Source organism: Denticeps clupeoides, chromosome 18 (genome assembly GCF_900700375.1).
Source record: "Denticeps clupeoides chromosome 18, fDenClu1.1, whole genome shotgun sequence".
NCBI lineage: Eukaryota > Metazoa > Chordata > Actinopteri > Clupeiformes > Denticipitidae > Denticeps > Denticeps clupeoides.
Genome location: NC_041724.1, coordinates 9,781,690 through 9,797,396, shown reverse-complemented (window position 1 = coordinate 9,797,396; position 15,707 = coordinate 9,781,690). Strand labels below are relative to the sequence as shown.

Sequence of the window (15,707 nt, the reverse complement as noted above, 5' to 3'; positions counted from 1 at the left end):
AAGGTTTGTGGTGTTCTCTGTTTTGTCACCGCGTTTCTTCAAATGTTTTCCGAACACACATTCTGTTTTCTTTTCCACTTCATTGAAGAGAAAATGTGTCCAAGGGATGCTTTGTCTTTTCCTCCCCGCCATCTGCTAACCCACCACAAGTACTCTCAGAGCTAAATACTCTATAATAATAATTAATGTATAATAAATACTGTATAATAATAATTATGCGATAAGCATAATAATGTCTCGTCTCTCTTTCTTCAACGAAAATAGACATTTTAGTCGTTTGTATTTTGTAAACCACATTTCGTTTTTATTTGTCAACAATATTACATGATATAGTTCATCATAGTGTTTGCCACATGAGCAACGTTTTCGTTGCATCTCGTCTTGTTTCCGTTATGTCACAAAGGTTAATTGATGAAGATATTTTTATTCAAGGAACAGAAGGGGGAGCGAAGCAAAAACATAATTTCTCCTCCGTCCAGATTTATCATACCATGTATTTTAGGACATCATGCAACAGTAAATGCATTGCATTCAGGAGTAGTTTCTATTATGTTCAGTTTGCACAATGACTTTCATGACTTGCAAAGTCTTCATTATTATTATCTTGTTATAGTTTTTGTTTTTATTTAGCTTTTTGAAGTGAGGCTCTTTTTTACATTTTTAGTTTTGTAGAGAACTTTACTAGCTTGTAAGAGATTTTATACAATAGCTGTGTGTGTGTGTGAGTACATGCAACTTGACTTTGGTGTGTTTAACAAAGTTTTTTTTTCCTGACTGGCTGCTGCACACAGACTATCTGTAACTACACACATAATGCACCAAATTAGGCCAGGAGGCAAGACCCCAGAGGCACGGAGAAACAGAGAGAGGGGAAGAGGAGACGTATAGGATGACAAGTGAAGGAGAACGAAACAGAGAGAGGAACCCTATACCTCAGGAACTCCGATTCCTCTACAGGATAAAACACACATACACGCATACAAACACAGCCTGCTGGATCGAGGAAGATGGAGAGAGCAGCCAAGGGAGACAGTCAAAACAAAGGAGGGAAACATAGTTAAATGCTCAAAAGAGACGCACCTAGGGGAAGAAAGAGTTATTCCACTGAGATGAGGAGTGAACTTTTTCAGATTTGAGTCGGGCAAGTTGTTAGGGGTCTAAAGGCTCTCATTTATTGATCCTTGGGTCACAGAAAACCCAGCACCGACATGTAAGTGTTCTGCTTTTTTTTGTGACAATTTGTGAAAATCTTGACACTTAAGTCAGAATACAAGCAGATTTCGGCAGCATCAGTTGGAGAGCGAACGCTGCGGGAGGGGGAGGCGGGTTTAGCTTACGGAGGCGGGTGAGAGACGCTGCTGCAGGATGTTCATGCTCATTCGCGAGGGGCCGGGCGCAGGAGGAGGCGTCGGGAGCAGGATGGCTGTACCTGAGAAAAGCGCCAAGCAGGTGTGTGTGTGTGTAAACTAGACATGTTCCTTTCTAAAGAGTGCAGAAATATGACTCATATCATTCAAAATGCAGCACACTTTAACATGGTAAAAATTCTGGATTATATTGTCTCTTAAAATGTCAACATCTGAACAGGTTTTTTGGAGTAACACATATCTATGGGTTTGGTTTGATGCATTTGTTTGTGATTCTGAAGGTTTCATGTAGGTTTCTGTTCATTGCATTTTTGAGTGAAAAATGTGCTATTTATGAATATATATTAACATGGTGATTGATGTGTTTGACAGAAACAGTATTACCAAATACAGAGACCGAGTACAGGACAGTTAACGTCGAAACCAATTAGATGGTTACAGTAACGTTGATTTATGCATGCCAAAAACAAACATAAATAGAACGTTCGGCCAAAGCAATCCTATTTCCAATACTTCTTTCATTCAGAGAATATACCCATTTGGAGGGGGTCTTCAAGGGTCTGATGGGTTCTTTCCTCCAAAAGCATTGACGTAATGAAAATAAACAGGTTACAGCAGGTTTGATTGGTTTATTTACATTATGTCAATGCTAAAATATTAGGTGTGACAGATTACGTCAATTTTTTAAAGTTTTGACATCCCAAAACTTCCATACACTTTTTACAGTGTATGGAAAAACTGTTTGTGTCATGTTTTTTTTCTCATTAGAGTAGTTAAATAATATTAGCTGGTCTAATTTATGCTTACAAGTAATTTTCTATAAATTATAGCAGGTTTGTTTGGTTTATTCAGGTTGTGAGAATGCTAAAATATTATTTGTCACAGATGCATTGAACAGCCTTTGGTCTATTTTAGCAAAACCTACATACTGTAAGAGTTTCGTATCAAGAGCAAAGTTCATTTCTTTTTCATAAGAGGCGGAGTTGGCACACACCTGCACTCAGTATCAGTTTCTTTCTCAGGTAAAAAGTCTCTGGGTTGTGAAACGACATTTTCATGACAGTCTAGAAGCAATCTAGAGGTTTTGTGATGTTCCCTGCCAGTGGGATGGGCTAAATTTATCTGAAACTGGGGTTAGGAAATGGGAAAATGTTGCTTAAATAGCCTGCTCTGATCCAAGCTGCTCTGTCTCGCTCCCTTCCATCTTACACAGGTTCAAGCATCCATTAAGAAGAAAGTGGAGAAGCAGAAAAGAAGGGAGAGTGAGGGGACGGTAGTCGTTGATGCTTTTGTTGGTGGGGGCAGGACCCCCCGAGGGAAAAGACTGAATTGGCCTTCCGAAAAAGATGAAGAGGAGCAGGAGGAGGAGGAGGGAGAGGAGGAGGGAGTGGAGGAGGTGGTGGAGGAGCAGCAGGAGGAAGGAGGGAGTGAGGAGCAGGGCACGAAAGAAGACACAATCTTGACGCCTCTAGTGAACTCCACCTTTGGCTCGGTGGGTATTCATACAACACTGCCCACAATGTATGGAATAATTTATGTATGTTTTTTTTATTATTTGAGCTAAATAATTAAAAAGTAATTAATATCCCATATCAAATTTCCTGTGCATCTTTAAATGAATAAAACATATATATAATGTGAATATATAAAACACAAAAAGACAATGTTAGAACTTTATTTGACAATAATTGGATGTGTGCATGCAAACTGCTGTCAGAAGTGTTCTTTTCAAGTGCTTACAGCAGTGGGAGGCTTTATCCTGCTTTTCATTTTCATTTTCATTTTCATTTAAAAAACCCAAAACATAACAACAATGAACCAGAAACCAGAACCGCAGAGTTTTATATCAGCAGAGACAGAATTATTCCACTGACTCTGAACAATTTGCATTGACCTCTGCGTACACATGGGATCAATGGAGTTTCGAAGAAGTCACAGCCATAATGGTGAACAAAGTGAGGACTAAATTACCTGGGCAAAGTGTTTATTGGTCACAGTCTTTAGGTTTTCTATTGTGCAGGCCATGGTGTAGATTTTGGCAGATTTTCTCCATTAACTTTTGAACAGGTATCAAGTTCAGCAGCCATGGTCTGCAGGAAATAAATAATAAAAAAAGAATACTATATGCAACATACTACTTAAGTACAAAATGCTTTATCATAAGGTGTAATACATAAAAATATATAGTACTAACATATTTAAGCAGTATGCTGTATATATTACAGCTGGAAATAGGTTATATGTCCCGTTTAATGTTTCCATTTCATAATGAACATCCTTGTACTTTTTACGAAAAAATGTGTAGTATATAAAATATACACGTATAGTCCATATTTATTCAAAGTAACACATTATATGAGGAAAGACATTTTTTGTTCTGTAGGTGACAGAAAGGGCTGTGGAGGCGCATACACTTACAAACACATGCTGACTTGACTGACATCACAAGCTATGGAACAGTGCCTCGAAATAGCAAGGACCAAAGGCATTGTCCTGGAGTGTGAAGGGGTTTCGGTTGAGTGGCCCACACTGACCATCCCAGCACTATGCACCACGCTGGCCAGTGTCGGTGTAATGTTGCCCTGTGTGAGCAGGCTTATCTTACATTGAGCACGAATCATAAGAGATTAAAACACTGATAGCCCACGGGCGCAGGATCTCAGCGGAAACTCTACCGGGTGCTCCCATCTTGAGGGGGGATCGTTTTCATCACTTGCAGAGGAGGTCGAGCCGAATCCATTAACTACCTCATGAAAACCTGACCCTGAAAAGAATACTCCTCACCAGTGCTCTGTCACCGTCAACAAAATCCGTTAGTTTCTTTCAGTCAAGTGCCAAATTTTCAGTTTTCCCAAGACATAATTTATCAGAACACAATTTGTAGAATATGTCAGCTAGCCAGCATGTCAGGTTATATAGCCTGTAAATAACCACCATACTGTGTGATGGCTAGAGTTATTATAACACAGTTATAAAAGTTGCTCTATTGCACCTCATTAACTGGTTGCCAAATAATTGATGTGTTCATGGTTGTACGTGGTATTTTTGTACAGCCTCTCTCCTCATTCTGCCCTCTGGTGAGCATCTGCTGCCACTGACTGCTCCACAGAGCTAGTTTACATAGGTGAACTCTCCCATGGAACGTGTTGCTGTTTTAGAGTCTACATAACATATAAATCAGCGAATTTGTGTGTGTGGTTAATATGTTAAATCTCGTTCACAGAATTTGAATATCTGAGAAGCACAGAAACAGCAGACATAGATTTCACACGGGCGTTACCAAGTCAACATTGTGGATACAAAATATTAATAATTTTTTTTTTTTAATTCCAGACACACACATACCATTGTTGCTGTATTGTTAGAGTGCATAGATAACATCTGGTCACTCATATCCCACCGGCTTACATTCTGTGGCCTGAGTGACCTCTGTACACAATTTCTCAAAATTAATCCCAGTGTCTTCATCTGTGTGTGTGTGTGTGTGTGTGTGTGTGTCTGTATGTACTCTTCGAATTTCCGATAAAAGGTGTACATTTTATGCCATGTACAGATACACAAGATGTTAGTGTGTGTGCGTGTGTGTTTGGATTAATGTGGATTACAGTGCTCTGGCAAGGGGTGATATACTGTGTAAAGTAATGCATGTACAGAGACTGCAGGCCAAAGATGGACAAAAAAATATATGTACATGTACACACACACACACACACACTTGTTTGCTTTTATCCCCCTCTCCTCTATGCGCTTTTTTACTCCCTTTGCACCTCTGCTACCTCAATCTCCTTATTTCCTCCATCTCCGCCCCTCTCTCCACCACTCTCCCTTTTAATCTGAAATGTGGGGATTAAAAAAGCCTCTCTTTTCCCTCCTGTAATTCTCTCTCTCCTTCAGCCTTCCCACCCCCTGCTCCCTCTTTTGCCGTGCTGGGTGCAAGAGAAGTCATCACCAGCGCGTGCAGGGAGAGGGGGCATAAGAAAGTAAGATGATTTGACTGAAAAGGGAGACGAGGATGCGGGAGCACTTGGCTCTGTAGTCTGCAGCACCAGGTCGTGTGGCTTTGCTGTGAGGAGAAATAGGTCAAAAGGACGCAATTAGTGGATTGATTAGTGGAGCGACTGGGCTGTTATGGTCAATAGCTGGTTTGATCTGTTACTGGCCACTGTGTGGACTGTCTATGTATTTGTTCAATGGGGGGGGGTTATGGGAATTTGTCTGGGTTATTATTTCTTTGGTGGGAAAGCGGTGCAGTAGGCTGTTGGTAGATTAACTCAGTGAATCAGAAGGGAAGAAAAAGGGGCTGAGCAGGAAGAGGCTGAGTGGACAGAGAGGGGGAGGAGGAGAAAGAAAGGGAACCAGAGGACGGAGGGAATGGGTAATTGCACAAAACCCTCTATGAAAGTCAAAATGAAGAAGGTAAGAATATTTCTTACACATGTAGTGCTTGTGTAATGATTTGCATTCAAACATTGTTGTGCTGCAATTTATATTATATTAATAGGTATTGTATTCGATTGTATGACAGATGACAATATTTTTGTTTCTGTTTGAGGGTTGTGGGTTTACTGTGCACACAGAGTAGTATTATAGTATTTATAAATGCAGAATGTGGTTTTGAGAAGTCAAGTGTCACTCATAACTTCGGCATCGCTGGCTTTGTTTTGATTGGCTGTTGCGTTTTGGCCGGACCTGTTCCTAAGGGGTCATTGGAGGGAGGTGAGACCCAGACAGGGCTCTGTCTGCAGGGACAGGAGAGTTCTGGCAATGAGAGGAGTGAGTTTAAGGAGCCACTGTGCGCTCTGGTGCAGAATTGCTCAATGCTTCACAACATCGTAGGACCAGCTTGCATCTTCCTAAAACAGGGATTCTCCCAGGCCCAGATCGTATGTAAACAGACACATACATTCACACACACACACACACACACACACACACACACACACACACAGCAATGGCTGTATTTTAACAGCACTAACCATACTGCTAAGCCTCATTTGCTCTCCGAGTGACATTAAAATACAGCCAAATTACATACTTCATTGTACTTCACTGTGACTGATGGTTGTTCATACCCCTCCCATGTACTCACACTAACAAATGCAATTTTTTTTATTATCATCATTAATCACATTTCATCACCATGAAAACATCATCACTTGACACGTCCATTGGTCTTGTCCTACACGTCTACATGTTCTCATGTCTTTGGGATGTCAGTATGCTGAGCCATCCCTTGGTCTGCTGATGTTGATGGCTGGGTTGAGCCCTAATGTGAAGGTTACTGATATTTTAAAAACCTTTCACCTGGCCAGATTACAAATTCTTCCAAAGTTTTAAGGATAAAGACTAGCAGCATTACTTTTCTTTCCTGTCACTCTCAACTGTACAGTGTCTGTCTCTGTCTCTCTTGCTTTAATCCATCTTTGAACATACTAAGCATTTGACTGAAATGTTACAATGCAATTTTAGCCATGAAACAATACACTGCAGGGGGTTAAGTAGCCTAGTGGGTAACACACTCGCCTATGAACCAGAAGACCACAAAGACACAGGTTCCAACCCCACTTACTACCACTGTGTCCCTGAGCAAGACACTCCGGGGGGTTGTTCCTGTCACAACTTTTTGTAAGTTGCTCTAGAGAATGGTAATCTGATAAATGTGCCCTGCTGTGAAGTGAAAGGGTGAAATCTGAAAACAGAAATGTTTTGATTGCTAGAACTTTCTCTGGTAAGTTGTGGCTGGTTCTGTGGCTGTTGTGATATTTTGTATGATACCCATGTGGCTCTGTTCATCCCTTGCAACTGCCGGAGCTGAAAAGTGTGTGGAAAGCATGTAAGAGAGGTTGAGTGTGAGTGTATTTAAGCATGATAATGAAACTAACAGCCTGCTTTTGTCTGACTGAAGGACAGAGAGTTACGACCAGAAGAGTTACAAGGTACAACATTTACTTATTTCTCTCTTTCTCCAAACCTGTTAGACTTCCTTTGATCTCAGTGACACTTGATTGTGTGTGTGTGTGTGTGTGTGTGTGTGTGTGTGTGAACAGAGCTGAAGGAAGCCTTTACAGAGTTTGATAAAAATAAGAAAGGTTACATACATTACAAAGGACCTGGGCGAGTGCATGAGGACCATGGGATACATGCCCACCGAGATGGAACTGATCGAGCTCAGCCAACAGATCCGTGAGTGAGACACCCCAGGCCCTTAACACAGCCGAAGAGCTAAAGAGAATATATATGAGCTGGCACTGAGCATGAATGTTGCGTTACAGCTGGCAAAGTTGACTTTGAGGACTTTGTGGAGCTAATGGGTCCTAAGATGCTGGCCGAGACAGCGGATATGATTGGAGTAAAGGAGCTAAGAGATGCCTTTAAAGAGGTTAGGCTCACAACACATATAAAACACACACAAATGTGTGTACATGGAAACACTAACTGTTGTTTCATGGTTCAGTTTGACTCCAATGGTGATGGACAGATCAGCGTCTCAGAGCTGAGGGACGCAATGAAGAAGCTGATGGGGGAAGCACTGAACCCACTGGACTTTGATGAAATCCTACGAGATGTGGACTTAAACGGAGATGGTCTTGTGGACTTTGAGGGTAAGGAAAGTGAGGATAAATATTAGATAAATGACATTAAGTTTTGCTTAAATCTCTTTCTTTCTGTTGACAGAGTTTGTCCGAATGATGTCTCGTTAACTGTACTTCGATGTACCCTTGAACAGAATGAGGATCATAATCTTGCAACTGACACTGCAAAACCATCAGAAAATGTATTTATTTATTTATTTATTTATTTAATTTATTAAACTATTTTGTTAAATAACTGTCTGTGTGGTGCAATGTTTGTATACTATGCATTTTGTAAATAAAGAATATTTGCTCTTTGTGTTTTTACTATTTCCATATCACTTACGTGTCTTTTATATGTTGTATTCTTGCATATGTAACTCTCAGTTGCTTACTCATTACCGATATGTTCTACTTGTAATACAATAAACTGTATATCAACCACCGGTTTTAATGTGATGAAAAAAATGGTTACAAAATTCATCCATAAGTTCACGTAAAGTTTGGCTGTGAAAATCAGTTGTTAGTTGGATGACGTTGAAAACGAAAGAGTTCTCGGCCTTTTCCCCGTCTGCAAAGGAGCTAATGCTGCCAAATCCAGTATTTTTCCACCTACCAGACATGGTTATTTGCACTCAAATTTAATTACATTTAACAACATGACTAAGCGAAATGTGTGGTCTAATATTCCCTACAGGGTGTGGGTGGACACGTTTTGATTTTTTTTATAGAAATGTCTCTTTTTTTTACGGTTAGTCTGCTTTTGACACACGGATCTGGCAACACGGTTGCAGCGGGCCGGCGTGTTCTCGCGATACTTAGGGAGCCGGAGCTGAGTTTAAACCGAGTTCGGCGGTCCGACAGTTGGTCTCCGTGCGCGGCGCAGCTATGGAGGTAAAAACACTACAGCACGGCGAAGCGTTTTAAACTCTTAGACAATCATTATTACTTAGTCATATTAAATTCTATAGGGAAAACCAGCACAATTATTACAGCACGCATAGTCCAAATCGGGACACTTAATGTTACGCTTTCATACGATAAAGGTCCCTGGACGTCCGGCATACACCGAATAGCCAGCTCAATAGACGTCTGTCTGTCCGTAATATATTGTCAACATGCAACTAAAACCTTTCAATTTGGCCTGTTTTTTTTTTCGTAAAGTCTGTTGCGAATGCAGATCCCGGAATCGCGCAGGAGCTGAGATGCAAGCTGAGGGAGACGGAGGAGGCCCTGCAGAAGGCCGCCCAGTACGGGCTTGAGCTTCTGGATGACCAGCTGACCCTTCAGAACAAACTGGAGGAGCAGCGGATCGAAATGACAAATGCCTTGGAAGTGAGGACCAGACATCTCTTCGTTTGCTTGCATTAGGCCCACGTTTTAGTGCACTTTGCGGCATCAGCAACCCTTGTGCCACCTTCAGACCCCATATTTACACACCAACGTGTTATGCATTTCTGTTCTACTGTTTTGTGCAATATATACAGTACAGGCCAAAAGTTTGGATACACCTTCTCATTCAATGTGTTTTCTTTATATTCATGACCATTTACGTTGGTAGATTCTCACTGAAGGCATCAAAACTATGAATGAACACATGTGGAGTTATGTACTTAACAAAAAAAGTGGAGACCTGACCACAGTCACCGGACCTGAACCCAATTGAGATGGTTTTGTGTGAGCTGGACCACAGAGTGAAGGCAAAGGGGCCAACAAGTGCTAAACACCTCTGGTAACTCCTTCAAGACTGTTGGAAAAGCATTTCAGGTGACGACCTCTTGAAGCTCATCGAGAGAATGCCAAGAGTGTGCAAAGCAGTAATCAGAGCAAAGGGCTATTCTTCAGTGAGAATCTACCAATGTTAATGGTCATGAAAATAAAGAAAACACACGCAGGCACACACATACACACACACACACATATATATATATATATGTTAGCAATATGTTTGAGAGCTGCATAACAGGCCTTTAAACTTTAGTAATTATTATTCCTCACAATAAAGCATACATTGCATATATACAGGGTTCCTACAATCATTAAAACCATTTTTTTTTTAAGGCCTTGCAAAGTTTTGGAATATGAAATAAACATATAAAGTTCTGGAAAAGTAACCGAAATCTAATTTAACACATGAATGTTTTAACGAAGCACATTTTTTCTTCATTTACAACTACAACGTTAACCACGTCACGTGGTTCTGCGTGGGTTGCCTTTAAAAGTGATGAGAATTACAGCTTTAAGTTGTCATTTTAATTTACAATTTTAGTTTAACATTTTTCTGATTAATTTGACTGATTTTTTTTTCCCCTTCCATATTTGCACAGAAATTTCAGAGAACATAGGGTCATGGAAATACTTTTGTACCCTGTGTCTGTATATTTGTTTGTTTTCTGAATCTGATGGCAGTAATGTGTACCAGGCTCTGGAGCAGGAGAAGTACTCCCTCCACAAGGAGGTGGAGCTGAAGACCCGCATGATGGAAAGCCTGAAGTTGGACTTCGATGCTATGAAGAAGCAGTATGAGCAGAAGCTTGAGCTGCTTGAGTCCGAGCAGGGGAGGAGGCACGCCGTGGAGCTCAGTGACTGCAGGAACAAGGTCAGACAGGATGGGAACTAGTCAATGCAATTTATGTGGAGGCAATAAACAATCATTACATTATCTTGAAACTAACCCAGCTACTGTAGATGCATGTGACTGTATTTCTTGGTGGTGGTCCCAAGCCCAGGTAAAAGGGGAGGGTTGTGCCAGGAAGGGCATCCTGTGTAAAGAAATCTCTGAGGACTTTTAATTAGATGTGATTGTATGTGCTGAGTGATTGCAGTCCTGAGAAAAGGCTTGTAACATAGCCACCTGCATATATATATATTTTTTTGTCTCAGAATGAACAGATGAAGGCAGAGCGAGACAAAGCCCAGCTTGCTGAGAGACAACTGAGACACAAGCTGGAGCTGCAGTCTCAGGCCCTGAGCAACAAGACCGAAGAACTTCGCGCCCTTACTGAGCGAGCTCATGAGACCATGTCCTCAGAGATCATGGAGATGGAGGCACAGCGAATGGAACTAGAGTCGCATGTGGTACAGGGAACTGTATTATGCATAAATATGTATTGTTGATACACAGTGTGTGGGGATGGTACTCTGCTCAGTGACACCTCAGTGGCACCCTGGTGGTTCGGTATTTGAACCGGCAACCTTCTGATTATGGGTCCGCTTCCTTACCCGCTAGGCATTCAGAAATGCATAAAACGGACATATTTTAAGTGTAATGCAACAACATTCAATATAAGTGTAATGAATCTTGATATAACCATCCCTTGCCCTTATCACAGCTGGTTAACTGCATCCATTTTTGAAAACCAAACCCTTCTAGCACCTTCTCAAGCATGTAGAATGAATTTATATGCCTTAACCACACACCTGACATGTCTTGTTTAACAATCAATAGGTTGAGTTATGGTGCTTTAAATAATGTGTTGGTGTTGCATATCGAAAATCATCAGTTACATGTGTTTTTATGTATTTCTTTTCTTGGCTTTTGTTCCTGTAACGTATGTTTCGATATGTAATGCTGATAGTTTGTAATTGGAGGAGTGATTCTCTGCCTTTTTGCCTATCTCAGGTGTCCCTGCAACAGGAACTGCAAGAGAACCAGTACAAAGAACAGCAGCTGCAGTTGTCAAACAGCAGCCTGCAGCGGCACGTGCAGCAACTGTCCGAGGAGAAGGAAGAGCGCGAGAGAGAGGCAGTCTCCTACTTTAATGCACTGGAGGTATCAAGAGTTTGAACCATCACCCAATTAATTGTAAAGAGTTTTTTGATGGACTTCATGTTGTAATTGACCTTTTTATGCACCAGAAAGCCAGAGAAGATAAACAAGATCTCCAGATCCAGTTAGACCAGGTCCTTCAGAAGGCACAGGATGTAAACGGCAAAGGCAACTCCTTATTTGCTGAGGTATAGTACACAGAGTTAACTTTCCATATGAACCTAGCATTAATTACTTAAAATATAACTTGGATCCTCTGTCACTTTGTCACATTCATTGGAAGGGGAATGGGAATGTTTGGAGAGCATTGCAATAATATTACTGTGTACATTTGTGATGCACTTCTATTTTCACAGAACTCCTTAGGGAACGTATTCCCATGCAAACTTGTCTTTAGTGTTAATTACCGTTATATGAACCGTCTCAGGTAGAGGATAAGAGGGCAGCAATGGAGAGGCAGTTGATCAGCATGAAGGTGCAGTACCAGTCCCTCCAGAAACAGCACGCATTCTCCAGACAGGAGCTGCATCGCATGAAGGTAACGCATCTTATCTGGACCTCTGCAGTAAAGTCGTGGCCAAATGTTTGCTGCTTCCATTTTATTGTAGCAATTTGCATCAACTCCAGAATGTTATGAAGAGTGATCAGATGAATTGCAAAGTCCCTCTTTGCCATGAAAATTAACTTAATCCTAAAAAAATATTTCCACTGCATTTCAGCCCTGCCAGAAAGGGACCTGCTGAGATCATTTCAGTCATCCTCTCATTAACACAAGTGAGAGTGTTGAGGAGCACGAGACTGGAGATCATTCTGTCATGCTGACTGAGTTAGAATAGAAGACTGGATGCTTTAAAAGGAGGATGATGCTTGAAATCATTGTTCTTCCTCTGTTAACCATGGTTACCTGGAAACACATGCAGTCATCATTGCATTGCATAAAAAGGGCTTCACAGGCAGGATATTGCTGCTACTAAGATTGCACCTTAGAGAGGTTCAAGTGTTGTTAAGAAGGCTTCATGGTGCCCAAGAAAGTGCAGGAACTCCCAGGATCGTGTCCTAAAGATGACTCAGCTGTGGGATCGAGGTGCCACCAGTGCAGAGCTTGCTCAGGAATGGCAGCAGGCATGTGTGAGGGCATCTGCACACACAGTGAGGCCAAGATTTTTATAGGATGGCCTGGTCAAGAAGGGCCGCAAAGAAGCCACATCTCTCCAAGAAAAACATCAAGGACAGACTGATATTCTGCAAAAAGTACAGGGATTGAACTGGTGAGGACTGGAGTAAAGTCATTTTATCTGATTAAGCCCCTTTCGAATTATTTAGGGCATCCGGAAAAATGACAGTCCGGAGAAGAAAAGGTGGGTGCTACCATCAGTCCTGTCTCGTGCCAACAGTAAAGCATCCATTCATGTGTGTAGCTGCACACATTCATGTGTGTAGCTGCTTCTCATCCAAGGGAGTGGCCTCACCCACAATTGTGCCTAAGAACACAGTCAAGAATGGTACCAAAACGTCTTGTGACAGTAACTTCTCCCAACCGTCCAACAAAAATTTTGGCTCCATGGCCAGTAATCTCCCAGGACCTTAATCCAACTGTGAACTTGTAGTCAGTCCTAGAGAGGCGGGTGGACAAACGGCCACAAATTCTGACACCCAGAAAACTCCAAGCACTGATTATGAAGGAATGGGTTGCCATCAGTAAGGATTTGGCCCGGAATTTGATACTTATAATTATACTTTAATGCACCACTGACAAAAATATCTAAAAACACTGAAGCAACAAACTTTGCGAAAACCAGTATTTGCCACTTTTGGCCACAACTGGAGACATCTACTGAACTGGGACATTGACCTCATGTCTGTTCTTCCTGCCCGCAGTCACAGATTGCCATCATGCTGCGCATACAGGGTGTTGCAGCAAACAAAGAGCAGATGGAACGTTTGCAGAACTTGCTCTCAGAGAAGAACAGCGAGATCGAGGCCCTTGCAGCAAAGGTGCAACAGCTTGAGTCTGAGGTAGGCTGTAGCTGTCACTAGTCTTTTTTTTTTTTTTTTTTTGCATGTCAATTAATATATAATTTTCTAATTACATATAAAGGCCCGACGTCCAAGTGTGCAAGCAGCAGAAATTGAATTTCACGATGAGACCTACTACATAGACCTTCTAAAAATGAAACTATCCAATTCAGAGTAAGTTCAAATAGTTTTCTCAGACCATTGCAAGGACGCGTTGTTTACAAAAGCAAATGTCCTTTATGTTTAGAAAGGCTGCAGAACAGCTGAAGCATGAGCTGTCCTTGCAAAGAATGAAGGCCATCTCAGAGGGCCAGAGAGTATTGGAGATGGAGCGGAAGCTCTTTGCTGTTCAGCAGATCCTCAAACAGACCCAAAGTGCCAACCTCAACCTGCAGATCAAGGTGGATGAACTTCAGATGAAATATGAGCCTCAAGGTAAGTAGTGTATGACCTTGCTTCGTTCAGTAATACCAGGCCCTGTATTTAATAGCTGGCAGTTACTGTTTACCCTTCATAAAGCCTTTACAGTGCTTTGCAACAGGCTGCTATAACAATGTGTGTAAACTATTATACTTTTTTTTTTTTTTTTTTTAAATAACTAGAACTGTCCACTGAACGTGTTCAGAAGCGCAGACGAGAGAAGCTTCCAGTAGGTAATGCAACAGAGGGCCCCCAGCCTAGCACAAAGGAGCCTCCTTCCAAGAAGCTGGAGCTCCCTGAAGGTGTGAAGGCTGGCACTGAGCCCCAGGCACCCGCTTCTGCTGAGGAAAGGCCTCCAGTGGCCCCACTGCTGCCTGTCAGTGCAACAGCTTCAAACACCAGTCTGCCACACGAGAGCAAGCGCATTTGCATCAGTGAGGAGCCACCAGTCATTATCCCAAACCCTCCCAGGTCGGTGCCTTCATCCTCTGCTTCCTCCTGCAAGCCCTATACTCTTCTGTGGCACTGTGGACAGATCTTTCCTGTTCCTGGGCTTTGTTAGGGCCCTCACACTTCGTCCAGTGCTGCCCTTCAGCCTCTCAGGAGTCAAGGGACAGGAAAGCATGCTTGTTTACTTCAAACCCTAGACCCTACCCGCCACAGTTCAAGTTGTGGCTGGATGCACTACTACAATGTCTATGCACAATTGTTCTGTATTCATTTTTCTGTGCCTTTGTACACCAGATGTACATGTTTGCTTTCAGACTCCATTTGGATACATTTCAAACATGGTCATTTTACAACGTCTGATCACACATCTTACATCACACATCTTACATTTATTTCTAATTTGTAGCATACATTAGTCAACATAGTTTGATACCCCCATCAGACACACATACACTTTGGAAACTGCTGCACTGTGAACAAATTGATCTGTTTGCACATTTTCTTTTGTTTTAAAATTGTGGAAAATACACTCAACACTGAAGGTTTGTGTTGTTAGCTGAATGCAAAAAAAAACTATATTCTGTGCATGTCCCCTTTCTGATCAATCATACACAATAAGGCATTTGGTTAAAGCCTGGATGTTTTTTTTTTATAGGTCTCCAACAGAGGCCTGCTCAATCAAGGAAAAAGAGGACTGGGACAGAGAAGAGGAGAACCGGAGAGGGCAGAGGAAAAGGCAACCGAAGTGTCCTGCCCCCATCTATGCTGGCACTGAAGAAACCATGGAACGTCAGTGCATCCAACAGTAATGCTGTCTCTCTCAACTGGGTCATTAATACATGAGGAAACCGTATCTGTAAGATTTCTATGTTGTACAGCTATGTCAAATACAGAACTTTGTACTATTTTAAGAATGTTTAGCAATAAAAACTCTGTATTCTGAATGTGTGATTTACTAAATGCCACGTTTGTGGTATTTGACACTCCATTATCCAGAGCGACTTACAACGTGCTTTCATGTTACCGTAAATTAATACCGTAAAAGTATTAATGAGTTCGTTTTTCTGTCATAAAGCTAATTTAAAATCCCCAAAACATGCGAGTTCAACGTAA

The 15,707-nt window shown here is 41.6% G+C and overlaps 1 protein-coding gene and 1 pseudogene across 1 annotated transcript; both read left to right on the top strand.

The window, feature by feature from the left end:
• The first annotated feature begins 1,299 nt into the window (after positions 1-1,299).
• LOC114768120 (calcium-binding protein 2-like) lies at positions 1,300-8,383 on the top strand (annotated as a pseudogene).
• Positions 8,384-8,717: 334 nt separating this feature from the next.
• Positions 8,718-15,437, top strand: spdl1 (spindle apparatus coiled-coil protein 1). Its single transcript, XM_028960010.1, has 12 exons — positions 8,718-8,833; positions 9,104-9,274; positions 10,362-10,538; positions 10,823-11,017; positions 11,562-11,711; positions 11,798-11,896; positions 12,136-12,246; positions 13,587-13,724; positions 13,807-13,898; positions 13,972-14,159; positions 14,327-14,615; positions 15,250-15,437. The coding sequence occupies exons 1-12, from the start codon at positions 8,828-8,830 to the stop codon at positions 15,401-15,403; spliced, it is 1,770 nt and encodes a 589-aa protein (XP_028815843.1). The 5' UTR covers positions 8,718-8,827; the 3' UTR covers positions 15,404-15,437.
• Positions 15,438-15,707: the final 270 nt, after the last annotated feature.